Source organism: Rhododendron vialii, chromosome 8a, assembly GCF_030253575.1.
Source record: "Rhododendron vialii isolate Sample 1 chromosome 8a, ASM3025357v1".
Lineage (NCBI taxonomy): Eukaryota > Viridiplantae > Streptophyta > Magnoliopsida > Ericales > Ericaceae > Rhododendron > Rhododendron vialii.
This window is the reverse complement of record NC_080564.1, coordinates 12026217-12050094: the sequence shown is the minus strand read 5'-3', so window position 1 is coordinate 12050094 and position 23878 is coordinate 12026217. Positions and strand designations below refer to the sequence as shown.

The window sequence follows — 23878 nt, the reverse complement described above, 5'->3', positions numbered from 1 at the left end:
GTAAAAACCCGACCCCAGAGATAAGTCATGCGCTTGCTGGAATCCAGGGAGTTACAGTTACCAACCACATGAGGATGGTTCGATGGTGGTGCCATAATTTGGGATGAATTGGGCCATTTCCATCATGAAAAATTTCAAGCTGCTAGAGAGAAACTGTCCGTTTTCTGTTAGGTTTTTACCACGACGAAACCATTTTAGTATATTTGCGATGACACGGGCAGCTTTGAGTCCCGTTTGAAGTATTGACGGAAGACATTAGACAAACGGTTCTTCTATACTACGCCTACTGGGTGGACGGTAAAAAACTACTTTCTCGTCAAACAAGGTGAAATTAATGTCTTCAATTTACTTTTCCTCTGACTGATGTTAAGACCGGTCACTCTGTCTCTTACTTTCCAAGATACCTATTTTACCCTTCTCACTTTTTTCGTGCACCAAATTTTTTTACAACTCAATGCGTCAGATCGTCTCTTGGAGAAAATGCTTAGATCAGATTCATCTGTGGGCTAATACCCCGTTCCACCAACTTTTTTCACTTTTTTATTTGTCCTTATTTGTTTATTTTTTATTTTTTATTTGTGTTTGTTAGTTTTGTGCCTCATTTTTTTTAGTTTTCCGATTCATCTCGTCAAGATGAATCTGAAAACTAATTTTTTTTTTACTTATACCCAAATATTTTGAATAATGACACCTTTTAAGTTTAAAAAATTGATTTTTTTTTACTTTTTTTTACTTAAAAGTGGTCCTTATTCAAAATAATTCGTCGAGACGAATCAATAAATCACAAAAGTTGGGCGCAAACTAACAAACGCGAAAAAAATGAAATTGTTTTTTTACATTTGTTTTAGGATTTTTTTATGGGAATTGATTTTCACACATCTTTTTTGATATCCACTCTTTTTTCTTTTTTCTTTTTTAGTATTGAAAGTGTGTATTTTCTTACAAAAAGACAAAATAGAGTGTGGATATAAAAAGAGGGAGCAAGAAAATTAATTCCCTTTTTTATTCATTACTTTTTTTTCCCTCTTTCTGTGTGGTCTTGAAATTAGAGATGTAAAAACAAATGGATTCAAATGCATTGTGGTGGTAGTATTTACCTCTGTGGTGGTATAAGGGAGTGTTTCCGGTAGTGAAAAATTTATAAATTTTTATTTGTGGTTAAGAAGTTGTTGGGTGTTTTCAGTAGTGAATAAATTGTTAAGAAATATCAAGTTGTTTCCGGTAGTGAATAAGTTGTGGCTAAGTTTATGAGTAGAGTTACTATAGCAAAATTTTTTTTTTTGTTGATCAATTTTTTGTTAGTTGAAATGATATGATAAAATGTTAAAACTTTTTTATTAATAAAAACGAGATGCTAAAATAAATTAAGTTTTTAATATTTTTTGTCAGTGGAAACAAAGTCTAAATAAAGAATTGTTCAGAAATCACGGTTCAGAGACACAGAATGAGAGAGAGGGAGAGAGCAATGGGGACGGACAAAACTTGATGGGGTAGTTTTGTAATTTGCTCCATACATTAACTACTTCAAGACCTTTTTACTGCGCGTGTCCTACGCTCCTTCTGATATTGTCTAGGAAAAGGCGTAAAAGTCAAGCGCGTGTATGATGCACCCTTTGGGCGTATTTTAGCATTTGCCTTGAGACAAAACTCGAAATGTCTCGGAAAGATTGGATTTAGTAGTGTCCTTACAACCTGAAATTGGGTAGGGGTCACTTGGCTCAGACGGCTTGTTTTGGTTATGACTACGATGTATGAACAAAGTTGGAATTTTGTAACGTCCATCCTTATTTAGGCTCTGTTTGGAACTCAAGGAAAATGAGAGAAAGGAAAAGAACATAAAATGAAAGGAAAAAATTACTATTCACAAAACTTAAAATTTTATTTTACTATTCACAATTAAATTTTTTTTTTAATTTTCTTCTCTCTCTCTCTTCCAACCAAACAATAGGAGGGAAATTTTTTTAGTTTTCCTTTCTTTTCCTCAAGTTCCAAACAGAGAGTAAGGTCTTTCAAATTAACAATGCTACAACTTGTATCAAAACGAAAAAAAATATAAGAAAAACAGAATTAAAAAAAGCAACAAAAGGTCATTATATGATGATATTACCACAACACGTTTAGTAATTGACCAGACGAAAGATACAAAATGATGAAGCCAGAACAGCAACTTGATGCACACAAAACTGGCAAAAAAGATTCGATAGTACAATGATGAAGCCAGAACAACAACTTGATGCACACAAAACTGGCAAAAAAGATTCGATAGTACGATTCGAGACTTAATTGAAGTATGGACCTAAACCCTTTAGAACTGATGGCTCCTAGCTACTGCCTTCCAGATTTCTTCTTTTTTTATGAGACAAGTACAATAGATGATGATTTTCCTCACAAAAGAAAAGGGAATGTAGCCAATGAGTTTTTACTAGCTGCTTGGAATTTTTGCTCTCAGAAATATAATCGCTCAATCTGGGCATCTGAAAATAGAAACTTTCAGTACAACATCATTTTTCTCAATTAGTTCAAAAACACAAATGTCGTCTACTTTAAGCGTGTTTTCCCTACAAAATGTGGACCAACCATGACAGAACCTCACTCTGGTTTTGCTCAATTGCACAGGCCAAGACCGATCTGAAACTACAAGTGTTGCACCATGTCTATCCTCCATGTACATATGGAAGCTTGATGGTACATTCTGCAAAAATGAGAAGACTTCGCATCATTTGTGGATGTCATCAAGCTAGTTGCCCAAAACCAACAGATACATATATCAATCAAGGCAATTCAATCAACTGATTCTAAATCCAAATTCGGACGAATTCGTGGTCCTGCTTTGAGCAAAGCAGAACAGGCGTGGCTGTGAGCAAAATGTCAATAGACATCCATATGGTTCAGCCAAATTTGATCAATTTCAAAGGCCAAGACCGATCTGAACAAGTATAAAACCATGTCTATCCTTTCCATGTACCTGTGGAAGCTTGATGGTATATTCTGCAAACATGGGAAGTTTTTTTTTTATCTTATGTGGATGTCATCAAGCTAGTTGCCCATACCAGCAGACACATAAAAATCAATCAAGCTAATTCAATCAACTGTTTCCTAAAAAAAGATTGGACAGATTCGTGGTCCAGCCGTGAGCAAAGCACAACAGGCCTGGCTAATAAGCACAATAGGCCTGGCTGTGCGCAAGATTTCAATATAAATCCATCAACTATAACACCAGTTAACCACTGTGAACAAACCTTGAAGCATTTTTCATATGCACCCAAGAAACTGAAATTGCTATATTCTTTTTGGCGATCAAAACCCAACCAGGACTGTTTTTCCTACTTGGAATCACAACCTAATAAGGAAGCCATTAATTTCCCACGGAACTGTCTCAACATCCCTCTGCAATAACCAAAGATTGGTGTCTGCATACGGTGGCGATGGGCATAAGTAGATTAGGGTGGTAGTGGAATGCTTGGTGTGCTTTCTCAACAGAAACTGTGTCGTTCTGGCTCACAGCAGGACCTTATTAGACTCTTAAGTTACTAATCAACAACTGGCAGGCCGAAATATACTGCTTGAAGACATAAATTATTCTTGATCCAGGAAAAATCGAAGTTCTATCCATTTATGACAGACTAATAAACCAGTGGCCTAATGCCAAAGAACTCCTCATTACTAAGGCTGTATAAGTTTAAATCAGGGCCTTTGCTGTGTTTTAAGAGGAACTAAGCAAAGTTTTTGAGATGGGACTATTTTTTACCTATACACAATGATTAAGTTTCGTCTATAATGCTTATGCAATCTGCATATCGAAAACGAGAATTTCACGAGCTAAAATTCATAAAGATATGTTCAAATTAAAATCTAAGAATTTACAAAAGATGCAGGGTTCAAGACCTCACCACAAGCCCTTTATTGATGTAACTAGGGCTCATAACTACTTCGAAGAATGGAAATTCAGAAACGAATTTGCTGGCTTCTTTACGAGTGCGCTCTTGAGTCGCCGATGAAAATGTCGGACACAATTCTTTCTGAGCACTTCCCTCGCCATTGGCTCCTTGTGCCAGTCGTTTAGACTTCCCTACATTATTCCAAGCATATTCTTAGATTTTTTCACCCGTCGTAAAATTTGACTTCCTGGTGTTAAGAAGTTAACTTACTTCGTTCGATTGTCTGATTGTCTTGGGGATGTGTGATTTCTTTGTCAATCTCCCTAGGAGGCTCGCTAACCTTCTTTCGACAACCATTTTTCCCGTATATCTTGGTATAGAATTGTGCATTGCCACCATAGTAGAATATGAGAAAGTCTCCGAATACTAAGGAATTGTCATGCACAAATTGCTGCCAACCTTCTTGGAAATACAAATGTTCATCGACCTCTTTCAGTTCTACATGCCATGATCTTTTTTCTGGAGTAGTGATTGTAGATTTATACGGCAAATCTCCAGTGAAATGCTTGACAAAATCTTGTGGGATTCCCTATTATTTTAGCAATGAATGAAAGTGAAAAGAAAGATTGGTTATTGTTGAAAGGGGAGAAAAGGAAGAAAATTGGCATGCACAGAGGCATTACGAAGTATAGCTTAGACTAGACATGCCATGTATCTCAAAAGAAAACACAATTTTTAAGGGAAAATCGCAGAACACTGATGGGAAATCGAAACAATTTCCCAAAACAAGGTTTCAACTTTAAAATGTCCACTTTCATGGTAAGATGTAAATGTAATCATACACAACAACAATGTCAACAATAACAATAACGACAACTGTACCCATTTAACCCCTAATCAATAGGGGTATGAGCGGGGAAGGACTCGAGACTGACCCAACCATTAACAATATATGCACTAGAAATAAAAAGAAATCCAGGAAGATAAAATACCACCACTTTAGAATATGACCAAGTTTTGAAAATATGATGGGAGGGAGGGAGGGAAAGTGAGGTGGTTGGTGGTTGCTAGGGCCTTGGGGCATTATGCATAAAAAAACTTCATATGAGATGAACTCTATCTTTTTTTGCCTTCAACCGATTTTCAGTATTTTTTACGTCAGTGAACTTTTTTTTTGGCCTTTGCTCATTATTTTTTACCCTTGAGACTTCTCTCGTCGATTTGAATGATTAATAAAAAAATAACAAGAATCTACCAAAATTTCAGAAAAGACTTGTAAAAATACCAAAGCAAATATTCAAGAACAGGCCGAGACCAAATTTTATTTACCATGTTTATGGTATAATTTGGACTGAGATCCCCTGTCCGACCCCAATCCGGACAGGGGCCTGTCCCACTCTTCTCGGCCATTGATCTCGCAAATCAACGGCTGAGATGTGTCGAGCACTTTTTGCTCCAAAACGACGTCGTTTTTGCTCGGCACATCTCAGCCGTGGATTTGCGGATCAACGGCCGGCCAAGACGAATGGGACACGCCCATGTCCGGATTGGGGTCGGACAGGGGATCCGCGTTCGTATAATTTTCGTATCAATCATACATATGCGGAATAAAAAAGTATATAAACGCAGAGAAAAGTTGAAAAAAATATCCGTATAAGAAGACAAAAACCCCTTCAAAAGTCAGTCCAGGGGACTTTAGTCAAACACCACCATGAGTCCATGATCTTGACAGATTTTTCAATAACACTTTTACGACTTCCGGATAAAAAGAGAGGCTGAAATTCGTTGTGACGAAGAACATTCCAAAAGATTGAGTTAAAAATCGGCTTTAAAGAAGTTAACCGAAACCACTACCGACAACATCCAAACGAGCAACAATCGATCAGCTTTCGATCAAAGAAACAGAGAGGAAAAGAAAGAGAAAGTCTTTTTACCAGTCGGTGATAGGACAGATCAGGCACATAGACTTTGCAGAACTGAGGAGAACTCTCCGAGAAGTTGAGAATTTCCAGCCGTTTCACCATATCCTCTCTCTCTCTCTCTCTCTCTCTCTCTCTCTCTCTGTGTCTGAACTTAAACCCTAACTGAAAAAACCTCAAGGTTGGCAGGTTTCCCGGATGGGGAGATGAACAGTTTTCCGCATGCCGAACACACAAAACAGGAGGAGAGACTTTTGTAGAAGTAGTAGTTTTTTGGGATTCTTCTTCCCCTTTAAGAGGGTGGCGTTTATATAGCTCGAGAGAGGAAATAGGTGAGAGAATGTTTAGGAAGAACATTGGTTTTTTATGAGGGAGTGGTTTCACACTTTACAAATTGCCAACTGCGCGTCCCAAGGGGAGTTATACATGATTTTCGCACTTCACAAATTGACTTTTTTTTAGAAAAATTAGCAAAAATACAAAGAAAACTACGTAGTCATGAACAAAAGTTATTGAAAGAAGGCTTTATAATAAACAACGACAAGGTTTTTCATGTTATAAAAGCTTTTCATAATAGCTTCATTGTCAAGTTCGGACAACCGCATCCGACAAGGGCCTCGAACTACGACGGTTCCCCATGGTAAGAGCCTTTGGGTATCACATTTTAAAACGTCTCAAGCCTAATAATCCCTGTTTTGTTGGGAGAAACTGAATTTTAGTTTGGTTTTAAAGTATTTAGTCATGACTCATGAGGTAAATTCTTTATTAAAAAAAAATATTCAAAACCTGCAGTGGGGGCCGTGTCCCCACTAGCTCTAGCCTAAATTTGAAATTGATTGAGAGCGAGAGCGAAGACTATTTTGAAGGATTATGCCATTAAGAACAAGAAGAAAAGAGTTCAAATTCTTTACGCAGACGGTAGATACCGTGGGGTTCTACACCACCGCCATTGTGGTCATGATATGGGTAGCTGTTTGAAGTAATGGTCGTGTCCTTTGAACTTGAAATTGGGTGACTCATCACTCGGCAAAGACGGATTCTTTTAAATGAGTGTAGAAAATTAGTCTATGATGTAGAACCAAAGTAGAATTTCGTAATGTCCATCCTTATTGCTAATGTCCTATCAAATTGATATACAACACTGCAGCATGATTTTCCAAACGGAAAAAATGTTAGCAAAACAGAATTAAAAAAAGAAACAAAAGCTCATATTATATGATGATATTAATTAATACAAAACTAGAACAGGCTAACAATACATATAATGAAGAAGCTAGAATAGCAACTTAATGCATACAAAATTGGGAAACAAATCTACAAATTTAAATTTCTCTGTTCAGTTAAAACAGATATTTACACAAAATAGTTTCGATAATAAGATGGTGAAATTACACGGACACCCCCTTATCTATTTAGTTTGGACACGGACACCCCCTAACCTTTAAAAACGCCCATACACACCCCCTCATCTACTGAAAAGGAAAAAAAACCTCACTGCCGTTAACGGAATGAACGAAATGTCAAATATACCTTTGGTAAAATTACACGAACACCCCCTCATCTATCTGGTTTGGACATGGACACCTTCTAACCTTTAAAAACGCCCATACACACCCCCTCATCTACTGAAAAGGAAAAAAAACCTCAATGCCGTTAACGGAATGAGCGAAATGTCAAATATACCCTTTGTTATGAAATGGAGCAACAAGCATACGCCACACTTCACTCGATCTCTCCACCCTACTCGATCATGGTGCCTCTGTCTCTCTTCCTCTCCCTCTTCAACTTGCATTGTAATTCATGGCTAACCCTAGATCGTGAAGAAAACCTAAGTTTCGAAGAACATCGGATCGTGTAAACTATAGAAAAGCTGTAGATCGTGGCAAACCCTACTTTGGAAGGTATGTTTATGTAAAAAAATCCTAGATTTTCTTATTAAATGGCACAAATGTAGATGCATATGTCCATATTATATGATATATGAATACATTAGGATTTTTATTTGGGAATAGTAAGGTTTTTTGAAAGGTGTTGTACAGTGGTGACTTCGATAACCTTTAAAAATTGGGGCTTTTGTTGTTTTGCATTTGCTTGTCATCCATTTTGTATTTGAAGTCCTCAAGGGGGCTTTTTCTCCACAACGGCAGTAGGAATCAACCCAATTTTGGGTTTGGTTGGAGTTATAGCTCTAACTGCAGCTATTAGATCTATTGTTGGTGTGGCTATGGTGGCTACTATAGCTATTGTTGCCACTTGCCACCTTCCATGGCTGTCATAGGAGAGAGAGAGAGAGAGAGAGAGAGTCTCTGATATAGAGTGAGAGAGGAAATCTCAGATATAAAATGAGAATGAGGAATGAGGTATGAAAGGCAACTGGGTAATGTTGTCGTTAAAGGGCATTTTTGTTTAAAATTTGGCAAAAGTATTGACATATGCCTTGCAACAAACGGTACTCAAATGGAAGGGTGCTCATTGGGTAACGGTAGAAGATGAGGGGGTGTGTATGGGCGTTTTTAAAGATTAGAGGGTGTCCGTATCTAAACCGAATAGATGAGGGGGTGTTTGTGTAATTTCACCTAATAAGATTGAGACTTAATTGAAGTATGGACCAAAATCCAATAGGATTGATGGCTCCAAATACAAGACCACGTACTCCCTTCGAGATTTCTTCTTTATGAGACTAAGTACAATAGATGACATCCTATATTTTAGATGTGGCTCTTTTAGCCCATTTGGTTTTAGTCTGGGATTTGAGTCTATTGAAAGATGTCGAACTTCCTTTGATTGGTAACACACTAATTCCCCACTGATGTATACAATATTGGCAATAAAACAAAAAAACAAAGGATGATAATTTTCCTCACCATACAAAGGGTATAGGGCCAATGAGTATTTACTAACTGCTTGCGATTTATGCTCTCAGAAATAGTTCAACATAGCAAGCGCAGATAATCGCTCAAACTGGGCATCTGAAAATAGTAACTTTCAGTACAAAATCATTTCTCTCAATTAGTTCAAAAACACAAACATCGTCGACTTTAAGTGCGTTTTCCCTACAAAATGCGGACCAACCATGATAGAACTTTTGTCCGGTTTTGTCAGTTTTCACAGGCCAAGACCTATCTGAAGCAACAAGTGTTACGCATTGTCTATCTTTCTCCATGTACTTGTTGCGGAAGCTTGATGGTATATTCTGCAAAAATGAGAAGTTATAGTGATCATATTATCATATATATATTTGGACATTATCATATATATATTTGGACATCGTCAAGCTACTTGCCCATACAGTTAAGACACATATATAAATCAAGGCAATTCAATCAACTGTTTCCTGAATCCAAATTGGACAGATTCAGGATTCCGCCGTGAGCAAAGCACATCAGGCCTGGCTAAGCATAACAGGCCCGGCTGTGTGCTAAATGTCAATAGAAATCCATGAACTATATTGCCAGTTCACCACTGTCAAGAAACCTTGAAGCATTTTACATATGCACCCAAGAAACTGATATTGCTGTGGCCTAATGCCAGAGAACTCCTCATTACTAAGGCATTCAGGGCCGTCCCTGTGTTTTAAGGGGCCCTAAGCAAAGTTTTAGAGATGGGGACTAATTTTAACCCATTCCCCATCATGCTTCTGCATATTGCAAACGAGCTAAAAGTTGTGAAGATATGTTCAGACTAAAGGGAGATCTGGATTTACCGGCTAAAACCGTTTAAATTAGACCCTTAATCAAACTTAAAGCTTTTATTTATTTATTATTATTTTGGACTTTTATAAAGCGTACTAAAATGTGAAAGCTTACATGAGCTTTAGCCCAGAACGTAATCGTATCTTGTGATGCGTAATTTATCTAGGTGAGCAAACCTAGCATAACATCAGAGCATGTGGAAGATATGTTTACAATTAACGAAAGATGCAGGGTTCAAGACCTTACCATAAGCCCTTTTTTGATGTAACTAGGGCTCATAACTACTTCGAAGAATGGAAATTCAGAAACGAATTTGCTGGCTTCTTTACGAGTGTGCTCTTGAGTCGCCGATGAAAATGTCGGACGCAAATCTTTCTGAGCACTTTCGTCGCCATTGGCTCCTTGTGCCGGTCGTTTAGACTTCCCTGCATTATTCCAAGCATATTCTTAGATTTTTTCACCCGTTGTAAAATCTGACTTCCTGGTGTTAACTGTTAAGGAATTAACTTACTTCGCTCAACTGTTTGATTGTCTTGGGGATGTGTGATTTCTTTGTCAATCTCCCTAGCAGGCCTGCTAACCGTTTTTTGAGAACCATTTTTCCCGTATATCGTGGTATAGAATTGTGCATTGCCACCATAGTAGAATATGAGAAAGTCTCCGAAAACTAAGGAATTGTCATGCACAAATTGCTGCCAACCTTCTTGGAAATACAAATGTTCATCGACCGCTTTCAGTTCTACATGCCATGATCTTTTTTCCGGAGTAGTGATTGTCGATTTGTACGGGAAAACTCCAGTGAAATGCTTCAGAAAATGTGGCGGGATTCCCTGTTGTTTTAGGGATGAATGAAGATGAAGAAAGGAAAGATTGGTTATTGTTGAAAGGGGAGAAAAGGAAGAACTACATTGGCAGAGGGCCAGAGCATGAGTAGTAGTATTGCTTACTTAGACTAGACAGGCCATGTTTCTCCAAAGAAAACACATTTTAAGGGAAAATCGCAGAACACTGATAGGAAATCAAAACAATTGCCCAAAACATGGTTTCCAGTTTACTTACCCCCAAAAAAAAAAAAAAACATGGTTTCAAGTTTTAAAATGTCCACTTTCATGGTAATATGTAAACTTAATCATATACAAAGACAACAATGACAATATCGACAACAATACCCATTTAACTCCTAATCAATAGGGGTATGGGCAGGGAAGGACTCAAGACAGACACAACCATTAAAGATATATGAACTAGAAATAAAAACAAACCCGAGAAGTTAAAATACGACCACTTAAGAATATGACCGAGTTTTATAAATGTGACGGGGAGGGAGGGAAAGTGAGGTGGGCAGTGGTTAGGGCATTATCCACAATGGACAAGCATCTTAATATAATGAAGGTGGATCCAATATGTGTGACTAGAGCTCACGACGTACACCTAATTCATAACAAAATGACACTCCCTGTTCTTCTTTTTGGTCTCATTTTTTTTTCCGGAATTTTTTACTTTTTAATTTTTATGTTTAGTTTTTCATAGTAATTTTTGAGATTAATCATTCATCGTGACAAGAGTAATAGGAAAAGTATAATAATGTAGACTGAAGTACAAAGAACTTTGTATAAAACGACACTGAAGACAAAATTAATCGTGTTTGGTAATTTTTTTTTGTTTTTAGTGAATTTTATTTTTGCTTTTGCTCATAATTTTTTATAACCAAGACTCCTCTCATCAAGAACGGGCCTAGACCAAATTCTATTATTATGTTTATTGTACAATTTTCTTAGTAATCATACATATGCGGTTTCAATAGTAGGCACCATATTTTCATAATTTTTTTTTAAGTCCTCCTTGGCCTAACTTTTTGTCGATCTTTTTGGTTCTCTTAAATCTTTACTCGATTTATGTCAAAGTTTTATATCACATTGTTTGTCTTGATGAGAGAAATTGGAAAAATATGAAAATATAGACCAAAGTTGAAAAGAGTCAAAATAAGATGACAAAAAAAGTCAACTATGGGTCGTTTGATCGTCTTATATCAACTTTGATAAATATTTTTATAGTTTTTCGATTTCCTTCATTGATTCGAACGATGTGATGTAAAATTTATATCCAAATTTTCTAAAAATTAAGAGACTTTTCCATTTATTTAAAACACGATGAACCCATGACAGTCTTTTTCAAAAACACTTTTTAGGACTTCCGGGAAAAAAGACGAGGCTGACAAATTCACTTGATTCGTTGTTACCAAGAACATTCCTAAAAATTGAGTTAAAAAAACCGAAAATGATATTGGTACCGACCCATACATATATACCTGGATCCGTGGGACCCACCTAACTGATCTGTTTATTATTTTTAAAACACATCTTTATAGAATTGGGTCAAAAATTAGATCAAAATAATATTTGTAAGTGTTTGATTCATATATTCAATTTTTGGTTCAGATGTGTCTCTAGACTAAAAATTGGATCTATAGATTGAGCCCTTACCTCTATTATTTTGAGATGATGTTTGACCCAGCTCTGTAAAAAATGTTTTTTTTTTTAAAATAAAATAATTAGGATCTGTGGTGTGGGAACCGCAGGTGGGTGGTACCTGGGATCTATTTGTACATGGTAGTACTCTATGGGTCCGTGCCCACAGCAGATTTCTTAAAAAAAAAATCAGCTTTACAAGAACTTAACCGAAAACACTACTGAGAACATCCAACAAACCAACCATCGGTTCAGTTGATCGATCATTCTGGATGTAAGAAAAGAATACACCTAAGAATTCAAAACCACAGCAAATAGTAAGAACTACTGATTAGGTACATCATAGACTTTGCAGAACTGAGGAGACCTGATCATCGGAGAGAGAGAGAGAGAGAGAGAGAGAGAGAGAGAGAGAATGTTGTTTTACCAGTCGGTGAGAGGACAGATCAGGCACATAGACTTTGCAGAACTGAGGAGAACTCTCCGAGAAGTTGGGAATTTCCCGCCGTTCCACCATATCCTCTCTCTCTCTCTCTGTGAAGTTAAACCCTAAGTGAAAAAACCTGAACGTATGGGCATTTGGGGAGACTGGGGAGGGAATCCCTCAAGGTTGGCAGGTTTCCCGGTTGGGGAGATGAACAGTTTCTCCGAGTGCCGACCCCACAAAACAGAAGAGACTTTTTGTAGTATTTTTTTTAGAGAGGGCAAGAGAGTAATTTCACCTACCAAACTCACCTAGGCAATTGCTGACTAGGGAGAGGTAGAGTGAACCCTTTAAACACATACACAAATCCAAACTCCCGATGTGGGAGCCAGCTCATCTGACGCAGTAGTAGAAGCTTCGAGATGGATCCAAGATTTGGATGGGACGGGACAACCTGTATATCACCGTTTATTTGCTGAAATAAATGATTTGGATTTGCTTTTACCGGCAATAATTTATGAGCATATTCGAATAATTAATTATAACAATAGATGGTCTCAATTTTAATTATCTTGTTCAATCTAAAATTTGGACCGGAGAGATGATCCGGACCCTTTTGTACCTTTTGTATAACTTAACTAAGGAAAAGGGTGAGAGAATGTTTTGGAAGAAAATTGTATTTTACTAGTAGTATACTACAGTAGTTAGCAAGAAAATTGTATTTGTGCAGTGGTTTTTTTTTTGTTTGTAATTTCCTATTTTAATGAAAAAAGTATATGTACTTTTTGTTGTTAATTATGAAGTATAAGGCCTAGTTTTTCAAAAAGTACTGAATGAGTATTTTTAATCACTAAAGGGGTTTTTTCCTTCACAAGTACAAATACCAAAAAATTAAAATAGAGAGAGAGAGCAAAAATGAAGAGAGAGAGAGAGAGAGAGAGAGAGAGAGAGAGAGAGAGAGAGAGAGAGGCTCATTTAGTAGGAGTATTATCTTAATATTTCATATTCACTTGGATATATTACAATTTACATCCACAAAAGGAGGTAGGGCTGCAAATGAGCCGAGCCGAGTTTTACGGTGTTCAAGTTTGTTTATTAAGTTTTTAACGAATACGGGCTCGAGCTCAATGAAAACTTAACGAGTCGAGCTCAAGCCAAGCAGGCTTTGGCTTGACTCGAGCTCGAGTTTGTTCACGAGCCTTAACGAACCAACGAAAAATGTATATATATCCTCGCATAGGCCTAATACAACTAAAAATATTTTAATTGTGAAGGTATATATCTTTTATTTTCCTATGGAGTGCGGGTGTATTGATGTGCGTGTGCTCTCGCTTCCTTTGGTTGACTAGAAAGTGAAAACGGAAAGAACAAATTATGAAATACCAATAAAAATTCTAAACTTAAGTATATATACCCCGGCTCGCGAGCCCACTCGAGCCGAGCTTATCCTAGCTCGAGCTCGGCTCGTTTACAAAACGAGTTGAAAAAATCGGCTCAAGCTCGTTCGTTTAACTTCCGAGCCGAATTGCGAGCCGCTTGTGAGTATCTCGGTTCATTTGCAACCCTACAAGGAGGGCAGAGAGTAGCAGTTCTTAATTTGGACTAATTGTCTGGTGTAATTGTTAAATAGGCGTGTCTGTGCCATTCAAAACCTTCTCTATGTTATATTTTCTCCACTGGACGCTAAATGAGACACACGATAGTTATACCTAAACGATGGGAAAGTGACCGTAAAAATTAAAAGGGGCCCGCAAAAATATGACAGTTTATTTTTCCTAAGAAAAAACGATTTTTGTGGAGTGGCTACCAATATTTGATTTAGCACGATTTGATGCATTCATGCATCATAACAAAAGAATGGAGACTTAAAACCGAGAGTGCAGATGACAATTTGAACTTCAGCTACTTCGTACCTAAAAAAAGAAAAACTTCAGCTACAACTATTGAAAATTAATTCAATTAGCATGATTCTTTTAAGACTTAAAATATGTAGATGTGTTAACATAAATGTACCTTCCATTTACAATTATCAATTGTGTCAAGGCTATTGCTTTTTATTAAGTTTTGTACTCTCCACAAAAATTTCAATATATATCTGCAGAAGTTGGATGTGTGAGTAATGTTTCTTGGTTGAGATTGATCAATTGTTCTTTTGCTACTTTCATTCAAGGTGAACTAATTTTGAAATATAACCTATTACATCAAAAGGGAAAGGTCGAAACCTTACCACATATAGCAGTTTCGTGGTTATACCGCCGCATACTTACTGTTAAAGAGAAATGAGTAGACTTTGAAACGCAACATAACCAATTTGATCAAAATGCGCACATATAAACGTTAACATATGCTGCAAAAATAGCACTTCATAAAGATTCACCACAAAGCTCAATGCAGTTGCCAAACCAATCTTTTGATCGAGACGCGCACAATATAAACATCAACGTACGTTGGTCAATGCATTCTTTTGCTTTAGATCTGTATCAGTCTCGGCACTAGCCACAAACCAAGTTCTAGCCACGGATCCAGATGGGATGACATTCAGCCGAGGTACAATTCCCTTAATCATCAAGTTAAAGATGCAAACATCAACGACTTTCAAATAGTTTTCCTGCGCAAATGAGATCTAGCCGAGCGTGTGTGTGCAACTTCTTGCCGCAGGATTATAGACCTCGTCCTCCCGGCCATCTGAAACTTGTAATATCACACTCTTATGGTTCAAAGGCCATAAGTATATTTTCTTCAAGAATGTAGAGTATTAAACAAGCATCTTTTATGTGAGATTTATGGAGTAATATGGAAGCATCATTGCTTCCTAAGTCCTAACCAGTACACAAATCCAAAGAAAATTTAATTGAAAGCTTACCAAACTGTATTTGCCAGCAACATAAGACGGATGCATGTAAACCATGAATAAAGAGTTTTTTCAGATTTGAGATTCTGGGCTCTTTCGAGGGCTCTAGAGTTCTTAATATTGGTTGGTGCTGATTCTTTTTGACAGGAATTTGAGATTTGCTGGTGTGTACGGCTACAGAACACCCCTCCAATACATTCTTCTACTGACAATCTCGAAGCACCCGAAAAATGCACCTGCTGCATAGAGTAGTACTCTTGCATCACGAATGTCATCATTTGATTTTTTCAATTCGACTTGCCATACGACACCATTGGAACCTTGAGAAATATGAGGTCCCCCTGATTCTTCCCATATTCACCTATAACTTTTCTGAGAATCCTCTGCGAAGAACATGAAAGTAAGATGTGAAATAACTGTTCAGGTATCAGATTTCAAATTTCATTTGGACATAATGACATATATAGATCTTGTTCTCTGTGAAGCAAAAGTAACTTTGATCAATGTGCTCACCAGTCACCATGCTTACAAGACCAGAAGTACATGTTTTACAATCATCAACTTTCATCGCACAGTCCGTACGACCTTGCTATGAGGGAAGCAATCCCCAAAAAATAAAAATGATTTACGTCATATGGTTTAATAGCCGACAATATAAACGCGTAAGATGGATCCCAGAAAGAGCCCCGCTATATATGCGGAAGATGGATCCCAGAAAGAGCCCCGCTATATATGCGAAAGTCCAACTCAACACACCGGGTAAACACTACAGAATTTGACAAAATGCATAGGACATAGCGTTGGAGATTAATAACCGGGTTTTGCAAGTCGAAAACTGGTTTCTTGGAAACCAGTAACGTATCTTAATGACCCCTTTTTTGTTGATTGAATATGAAGAAAGATTACAATATAAAAAAGGAAAAAACTGTACCAAAAAGAAATTTTCAGTTGAGAGACACAGAGAGAGTCCTGACCAGCTTCTCATTTTACAATTTGGATCAGCAAAATTTTGCATCTTATTCCTCTAGAGCCATAGCAATTAGGCTACTTTCGAAATATTGTGACATTCAGACGAGGTTCAATGCTCTTAATCAATTCAAAGACACAAACATCGTTGGCTTTCACATTGTTGGCCTGTACAAATGACTTCCAATATAGAACGTATCTGCCACGTCCTCCACAACGGCACTTTACAGGCCATACTCCCCCGTTTGAACTCTGCAGTACCACCTTCTCTGGTTTTTCACTTAGATTTTGCTTTGAGAACTTCGTCGGTAGATACTGCAAAATTTCAAAAACTATTGGCTGTATCAATTAATACAGAAGGATTTGAACAAAAGTGAACTGATATAAGAGCTCAAATTAGAATATTGAAGGATCATTTTTCCAACTCCATTCGCGACAACTACATAAGTCACAGAGAATTAATTGATAACTTACAAAATAGTAATATCTAGTAGAAACATAAGATGGCCGCATAATTTTTGTGAAGTAAGGATTTGCAGATCTAAAAGCTCTGGCTCTTTCAAGAGCCCTAGATTTCTCATTGCCGGATAAAAATGGCTTTTTGACAGTAGATGGACCGTGTCGGGGTCTTTTGGCAGGGCCTCCTGCAGGAAAAATCAAGACAGATTTTTAGAGTTGAAGAGCATGTGAATCTTTAAGGTCACAACGTTTCATAGTTTGTTCACGATAATGGATATTCGGAATTCGCCCTACAAAGAATAAGCAAAACAAGCAAAGTGAAACAACACTTACTTCTACTTTCCTGGCGCTTGACAGCCTTTTTATTTGGACTTGGTAGCTTTAATTCAGTACTAGTGATTTTACCATAATCATCTTCTTCAATTCCTTCAGTGTCAGGCACTTGCGAATTCCCCATATGGTTCGCGTCGGTTTCATCACCGCAAGTGGCACGGAATGGATATTCTATCTCTGAAGCTGTCATATCAAATATAATGACATGAAAATTGGAATCCCCATCGTATCTGAAAACCAAAAAGTGCCCGAAGCATACGGAGTAATGCCCTGCGAATTCTTTCCAACCATTGCATAACCAAGCATCCTCATCAGATTTTATCAGTTCTACTTTCCACACCATACCATCGGGAACCTTTAGAAAAACATGGTTCGCTAGATCCTTCCCGTAGGTACTCGTAAATTTTCTTGGGATTTTCTGCCAGGAACATAGAATTAAAACAATTTGTCAAACGTTTCATCAGATGAGCAGAGGGATTTAAGCAAAATTATACCTCATAAAAACAACCTACACGAGGAATAGACACTGAAAGAAAGCAGTAGTTTATTTTTTTGGTACGTCGGAAATTGAGAGAAGTAGTTCATTCACTGCAGTGTGTTAACAGATTATATCGTCAATTTCAAATATTTCACCAGATCATTCATTAGATTTAAATTCGCCGGATAAGGACTAGAAATCGACTCCAACGATTTCATCAACATGACATGAAACCAATGAATGGAGAAATTTTAGTATTTTCTGTAAACAAACTTGAGAAAACAAGATTTTTGGAATAACTTGTGATTATCAAAAAAAAATTTGATGAAAAATTAAATTGGTGAGGATGAGGGTATTCAATTCCATTATGAAAATGGTAGAATCGGGCTTTTTCCGCATAAGTTCAGAAATGTTGAAAAGATGAAAAACAATCGGCGGGTTCAAATCAGACTTTACCCTAAAATGTTGCTCAAATTGGATGAAAATAAGGATATCCTGTTCTCCGGAATCCATCGATTTCTCTGTCGGAATTTACAATTGAAAACTCATGCTCGTTGTAATATCACCAAATGAAAGGTTGGAATAAATTGGTCACGGAATAAGAAAAAGGAAGATTTCAACTGGTTATTCATACTCTGACATCAATTATTATTATTATTATTATTTTTTCAATATTGTAAACATCACGGGGATTAGAGAGAAATTAGTATGTTAACAGTCACTTGGGATTCGACGGCTCTCCAGAGACTCAAACTCAGACCATCCCTTGGCTTCCAAGGGGAACAGATAGGCCGGTTAAGAGCCACATCAAGTATTGATCAACTGAAGGGAGGAGGTTAATGCTCTAGAGAGAGAGAGAGAGAGATGTGGGTGATGAGTACCAGCTTCTCGTGCGGAGAGTGTATTATCTTGAAAAAATGAGGTGGTGGCTTCACCGGAGAGCTAGGACGGCGGCTTGACACCATGTCACCTCGTCGCGGGTGTCCAGTTCTTTTCTTCGTTGTTCCTTCCAGTGGGAATTTGTGACGAATCCAGTGGAAAGCAGTGGCGGAACTAGCAAGGAGCCCACTCCCCCCGTCTTTTCTCGATGCACCTCAATTATTATCCTCTTTGGTACAGTTAAAAGACAATCTATTTGCACCGAAACTAGAAAATTCCCGAGATTTTCAAGCTATTTACACCGAGACTAGAGGATCTCCGAGATTTCCCTCGAGCCTGATACCAAGTTCATCTCTACCTTCTTGTATTCTTGGACTTTTATTTCTGATTCGCATGAGTTTTATATTTACCTAAGCTTTATCTTGGATATTTTTGAAAATATTTGAAAAAAGTTATAAATTTTTAGATGAATCAATAATGCACTAGAGTTATGTGTAAAATTAATAAACTCAAAAAAAAAATTGAATAAAAACAAAACAAGAAAAAACCCCAACATTCTTAGCGGAACTTAGCGGAGACTCAATGGCTGAAGCACATAGAGGCTGCCTTGGGCTATCACCTAGGTTGGCTCCCAAAAAACCTTAAAAAAGTCCAAATTATTTTAGCCCAACCCACCATCCAAAATTCAGCCAACTCTGCCCTTACCGATAAAACTCAGTTGACAGTTGATTCCTATCAAATTTTACAAGATACATAAAACTCAATGAATCAATCAAGTTCTTACCGATATCGGAATGAGTTAATTTTTTAAAGGGACTCTTTAAAATATATTTTAAACAAATCGAATGGCTCCGATCATTAACGGGAAACTCTGATTAGTTTTATGTCAAAATTTTTGTCAATTTTTGAGTGAGGGGAACCGGTCCCAATATGTATACACATTCTATAGTACAATACTTTTGTGTCAACTTTTTTTTTTCTTTTTTACGTTTGTGCAAAAAAAAATCACTTAAGTACGTCGAATCACGGGGCTTCAAGTCCGCAAGTATATATTCCTTTATTATGTAGTAAAACACTAGATGATGTGCTTAGATTTGTACTTAAGTACATTGAATCACGGGGTTTAGATTTGTAATTATGTTGTTAAATGCATAATACTGGTTGATGTGCTTCAATATGCTCTTATATATGAGTATCAAATGCAAAGCATTGGTTGTTGTGCTTAGATTTTACCAATTTAGTTGATGCAGAGTACTGACAAATGTGCTTAAATTGGTTTTGGGTTAGCCGAGGGCATAATAAATTCTTGGTTCTGCCCTTGTCGGGCTCAAGATCAGAAAAAAAGGAAAAGAAAGTGACGCTTGTCAAACATTACCTTGGCCATAAACCCTCGTGGGATGGGGATGCCTTGAATGGCAGAAGCATTACACGAAAGAGAAACTACCGCGTTTGGCTACAGAAAATGCTATCAGATTTTAAATTTCATTTGGACATTTAGATCTTGTTCTCGGTGTCGTACGTACGGTTCATAGAAGCAAAAGTAACTTTGATCAATGTTCTCGCCGTGCTTACATGACCAGAAGTACATGGTTGTACAATCAGCAACTTTCATCGCACAGCCCGTACTGTCTTGCTACGACGGAAGCAATCCCCAAAAAATACAAATGATTTACATGGTGTGGTTTAATAGCCGACAATATAACCGCGACAATATAACCGCGAGAGATGAGGATCCCAGAAAGAGCCGGACGTGCGAAAGTCCAACTCAACACATTGGGTAAACACTAACCAATTTTACAAAATGCATGGTACGTAGCGTTGGAAATCAATAACCGGGTTTTACAGCCGACTTGCACGCATTTACGAGATAAAAAAGGAGGAAACTGTACCGAAAAGAAGTTTTCAGTTGAGAGACAGAGTCCTGACCTGCTTCTGCATTTTACAATTTCGATCAGCAAAATTTTGCTTCTTATTCCTCTAGAGCCATAGCATTACCGAAATATTACGACATTCAGACGAGGTTCACTGCTCTTGATCAATTCAAAGACACAAACATCGCCAACATTCACATTGTTGGCCTGTACAAATGATTTCCAATAGAGAAAGTATCTGCTACGTCCTTCATAATGGCACTTTACAGGCCATTCTCCCCCGTTTGCACTCTGCAGTACTACCTTCTCTGTTTTTTCACTTAGATTTTCCTTTGAGAACTCTGTCGGTAGATATTGCAAAATTTCAAAAAATATTTGTTGTATAATTACAGAAGGATTTGAACGAAATTGAACTGATATAAGATCTCAAATTCGAATACTTTTGTTGGAAGGATCATTTTTCCAACTCCATTCGCGACAACTACACAAGTCACAGAGAATTTTAATTGACAACTTACAAAAGTATATCCGGTAGAAACATAAGATGGGGACATGATTTTTGTGAAGTAAGGATTTGCAGATCTAAAAGCTATGGCTCTTTCAAGAGGTCTAGATTTCCCATTGCTGGATGAAAATGGCTTTTTGACAGTAAATGGACAGTGTCGGAGTCTTTTGGCAACGGACAGGCCTCCTGCCAGAAAAATCAAGACAGATTTTAGAGTTGAAGATCGTGTGAATCTATAAGGTCACAACGTTTCATAGTTTGTTCACGACAATGGATATTTTTAACTTGCCCTACAGAGAATAAGCAAAACAAACAGCAAAGCGAAACAAAACTTACTTCTACTTTCTTGGCGCTTGACAGCCTCTTTTTTATTTGGAATTGGTAGCTTTAATTTAGTACTAGTGATTTTACCACAATCATCTTCTTCAATGTCTTCAGTGTCAGTCACTTGCAAATCCCGCATATGGTTCGCGTCGATTTCATCACCGCGAGTGGCACTGAATGGATATTCTATCTCTGAAGCAGTCATATCAAATATAATGACATGAAAACTGGAATCCCCATCGTATCTGAAAACCAAAAAGTGCCCGAAGCATACGGAGTAATGCTCTGCGAATTCTTTCCAACCATTGCATAACCAAGCATCCTCATTAGATTTTATCAGTTCTACTTTCCACACCATACCACTGGGAACCTTTAGAAAAACATGGTTCGATAGATCCTTCCCGTAGGTAGTCGCAAATTTTCTAGGGATTTTCTGCCAGAACCATGACCATAGAATTAAACAGTTTGTCAAACGTTTCATCAGATGAGCAGAGGGATTTAGGCAAAATTACATAGGAGAAATGTTAATTGCAATAGCACGCGTCTAAATATCAGGACCTGCTATATATTCAATTCAACCCAAGTCGAGAAGGGTAAATTAAGAATGTAATTTTGAACAAGTGCGATGCACATAGAAGAGCTTAATTTACAACTTAAATGGACAAAGGCAGAGCAACTACAGCCACTTAATATTTCACCAAGTCATTCATCAGATTTAAATTTGGCTGAGATAAGGACAAGAAATGAACTCCAACCATTCCATCAAAATGACATGAAACCAATGATGGAGAAATTGGTAATTTTTTTTTTATCAAACTTGGCAAAACAAGATTTTTGGGGAAAATATCAAATAGTCTCCAAACTTTGACTTTAATGTTTAATTGCGCACCGAAACTCTTGAACCATCGTTATTCAATAGGGCCTCTGCCGTCTAATTCGTCAAATTGGTAATGGGTTTTGGTGACTTGAATAATGGCTCCGATTAATCAAATATGTGGCTCCTTATTATCCACACTTGGTGCCGCACGTACATTAAAAGATTTTGTTGTGGAACGGCGCCCCCTCCCTCCCCCAAACAACACCCCCAAGCACTCACAAACAGCAAAAAATAGAGAAAAAACGCAGCAAAGAGAAACACACCGAGAAATTCCGTGGTTCAGCCTTCGTGGGACCTATTTCCACGGGGAGGGGAATATCTTCACTATAATCAAAGTATTGCAATGAGTAGGAGCCTCAATCACTCGACTAATCTCACCGTTTCACCTTGATTACAATGAAACCAAACACACTCCTCTCCCTTTCCTGCCTCTTTTCTCACTCTCACTCTATCAGTCACACACCACACTAGTGTTTACGAAAGGAGAGAATAAAAAGGGCTCCAAGGAAATTACAAGAATACCCACCCAAACAATATGGGTATTACCAAAATACCTACCACTATGGGTGGACCCCAACAATTTTTTGCAATCCTTACAATGTTTACTCAATTGGAGGATTAAAATCATACTTTACCCTAAAAGGTTACTCAAATTGGATCAAAACAAGGATATCCTATTCTCCGGAGTCCATCGAGTTCTCTCTGAGTTTACAGTGGAAACTCGTATGCTCGTTGCAAGATCACAAAAGGAACGGTTTGTCATAAATTGGTTACGGGTAAGGAAATCAATAATGCTAGGGACACAATTACCGGCCACAACCGCTTACGTGACCGTGCATAATAAGTGATTGCAAAGTAGTTATAAAGATTTTAGCTGTTTATTCATATTCCGACACTATCAAGTACATGCAAAGTCACGTAAACACCAACCCTTTCTCCTAGTCCCTTGGGATAGAGTAGATTAGGATTGAGTAGATTAAGATTAACGTAAGGTGAAAAAAAAAAAATACATGGAAGGTCCAAATACAGCATGCATACAAGGTAGGTCTAAGGTCCTTAGAACACAAGGGTTTGATCCAAGTGGTAATGAGAAAGCAATTCCTCCATAAGGTTACAGGTTCCATTTTTACAGAGAACAAACATTTCAAATCTTAGGGCCATTGAAGGTTATGTCTGATTATTACCTTCACGCTCCAAAATTAGTCGAGGTGCGTGCAAGTTGGTTATAAAAATAAAAAAAAACCCTCATGCAGTGAATAGATTGATGCTCTAAAGTCTAAACTACCGAAAATATCTACTCCTAACGAGAGAGAGAGAGAGAGAGAGAGAGAGAGAGAGAGAGAGAGAGAGAGAGAGATGTGGATGATGATCAGATGTACCAGGTTCTGGTGCGGAGAGTGTATTATCTTGAAAAAATGAGGTGGTGATGGCTTCATGACCGGAGAGCTAGGACGGCTTGACCCCATGGCACCTCTGATCCCCGGCGGCTAGTTCTTTTTTATTTTTTGATCGATGATCGATCCTTCCTTCCAGTAGGAATTTGTGATGGATACAGTGGAAAGTTGCAGCAAACGCTTCCTCTGGGGAGATGATGCATGTAAGCTGAAACTAATAGAACTCGTCTTTACTATGCTGATCTGGGTAGTTGAAACAGAGTAATTAATGGAGAAGGTGACAGACAGCAGCTCATACATGTAAGGCCGTTCCATAATAATAAATAAGTATTTATTTTTTAAAATAACAATTTTAAATTCAAAAATTTTGTTTTTACGCAGATAATTTTTCTATCACTATGGATCTTGTTTTATGGATTTCATTGATATCTTTAATACGGTGCAAAAAAATTTGAAAAATTATTTTTTAATTACATTATTTTTGAGTTTGAAAATGTGAAATAAATTGTTTATTTTTTAAGAAGGTTTTTGGAACGAGGCCTAAGTGTTCCACTCTCTTT

General features: G+C 37.5%; 4 protein-coding genes across 5 annotated transcripts; all 4 read right to left on the bottom strand.

Moving 5' to 3' along the window:
- Nucleotides 1-2069: 2069 nt before the first annotated feature.
- On the bottom strand, nt 2070-6145 carry LOC131336644 (B3 domain-containing transcription factor VRN1-like). Its single transcript, XM_058372552.1, has 4 exons — nt 5813-6145; nt 4149-4467; nt 3891-4069; nt 2070-2692 (listed from the first exon to the last, which is right to left on the bottom strand). The coding sequence occupies exons 1-4, from the start codon at nt 5900-5902 to the stop codon at nt 2462-2464; spliced, it is 819 nt and encodes a 272-aa protein (XP_058228535.1). The 5' UTR covers nt 5903-6145; the 3' UTR covers nt 2070-2461.
- Nucleotides 6146-8599: 2454 nt separating this feature from the next.
- On the bottom strand, nt 8600-12640 carry LOC131336643 (B3 domain-containing transcription factor VRN1-like). The gene is made up of 4 exons (XM_058372551.1): nt 12385-12640; nt 10001-10319; nt 9736-9914; nt 8600-8990 (listed from the first exon to the last, which is right to left on the bottom strand). The coding sequence occupies exons 1-4, from the start codon at nt 12472-12474 to the stop codon at nt 8754-8756; spliced, it is 825 nt and encodes a 274-aa protein (XP_058228534.1). The 5' UTR covers nt 12475-12640; the 3' UTR covers nt 8600-8753.
- A 2030-nt stretch (nt 12641-14670) lies between these two features.
- On the bottom strand, nt 14671-18723 carry LOC131336641 (B3 domain-containing transcription factor VRN1-like). 2 transcript variants are annotated; one of them, XR_009202896.1, is made up of 5 exons: nt 18350-18568; nt 16991-17408; nt 16673-16842; nt 16207-16513; nt 14671-15615 (listed from the first exon to the last, which is right to left on the bottom strand). XR_009202896.1 is itself a non-coding variant. In XM_058372549.1 (4 exons), the coding sequence occupies exons 1-4, from the start codon at nt 18431-18433 to the stop codon at nt 16277-16279; spliced, it is 909 nt and encodes a 302-aa protein (XP_058228532.1). In that variant the 5' UTR covers nt 18434-18723; the 3' UTR covers nt 16092-16276. The 2 variants fall into 2 exon arrangements, 1 of the variants encoding a protein (XP_058228532.1); XM_058372549.1 differs by lacking the exon at nt 14671-15615 and having other exon boundaries at nt 16092-16513; nt 18350-18723.
- A 1481-nt stretch (nt 18724-20204) lies between these two features.
- LOC131298557 (B3 domain-containing transcription factor VRN1-like) lies at nt 20205-23579 on the bottom strand. Its single transcript, XM_058324039.1, has 4 exons — nt 23304-23579; nt 21060-21480; nt 20730-20909; nt 20205-20631 (listed from the first exon to the last, which is right to left on the bottom strand). The coding sequence occupies exons 1-4, from the start codon at nt 23388-23390 to the stop codon at nt 20339-20341; spliced, it is 981 nt and encodes a 326-aa protein (XP_058180022.1). The 5' UTR covers nt 23391-23579; the 3' UTR covers nt 20205-20338.
- Nucleotides 23580-23878: the final 299 nt, after the last annotated feature.

Excerpts from the sequence above, each read along its gene's own strand:
- LOC131336643 (XM_058372551.1), bottom strand. The coding sequence starts at position 12,474 with ATGGTGGAACGGCGGGAAATTCCCAACTTCTCGGAGAGTTCTCCTCAG. Across the intron at positions 9,915-10,000 it reads CAATCAAACAGTTGAGCGAA|GGAAGTCTAAACGACCGGCA; the intron begins GTAAGTTAATTC and ends GGAATAATGCAG. Across the intron at positions 8,991-9,735 it reads ACATCAAAAAAGGGCTTATG|AATATACCATCAAGCTTCCG; the intron begins GTAAGGTCTTGA and ends TCATTTTTGCAG.
- LOC131336644 (XM_058372552.1), bottom strand. The coding sequence starts at position 5,902 with ATGGTGAAACGGCTGGAAATTCTCAACTTCTCGGAGAGTTCTCCTCAG. Across the intron at positions 4,070-4,148 it reads CAATCAGACAATCGAACGAA|GGAAGTCTAAACGACTGGCA; the intron begins GTAAGTTAACTT and ends GGAATAATGTAG. Across the intron at positions 2,693-3,890 it reads ACATCAATAAAGGGCTTGTG|AATGTACCATCAAGCTTCCA; the intron begins GTGAGGTCTTGA and ends TCATTTTTGCAG.
- LOC131336641 (XM_058372549.1), bottom strand. The coding sequence starts at position 18,433 with ATGGTGTCAAGCCGCCGTCCTAGCTCTCCGGTGAAGCCACCACCTCAT. Across the intron at positions 16,843-16,990 it reads CAAGCGCCAGGAAAGTAGAA|GAGGCCCTGCCAAAAGACCC; the intron begins GTAAGTGTTGTT and ends TTTTTCCTGCAG. Across the intron at positions 16,514-16,672 it reads CTACTAGATATTACTATTTT|TATCTACCGACGAAGTTCTC; the intron begins GTAAGTTATCAA and ends GAAATTTTGCAG.
- LOC131298557 (XM_058324039.1), bottom strand. The coding sequence starts at position 23,390 with ATGGGGTCAAGCCGTCCTAGCTCTCCGGTCATGAAGCCATCACCACCT. Across the intron at positions 21,481-23,303 it reads ACTCTCCGCACCAGAACCTG|AAAATCCCTAGAAAATTTGC; the intron begins GTACATCTGATC and ends TGGTTCTGGCAG. Across the intron at positions 20,910-21,059 it reads CAAGCGCCAAGAAAGTAGAA|GAGGCCTGTCCGTTGCCAAA; the intron begins GTAAGTTTTGTT and ends TTTTTCTGGCAG.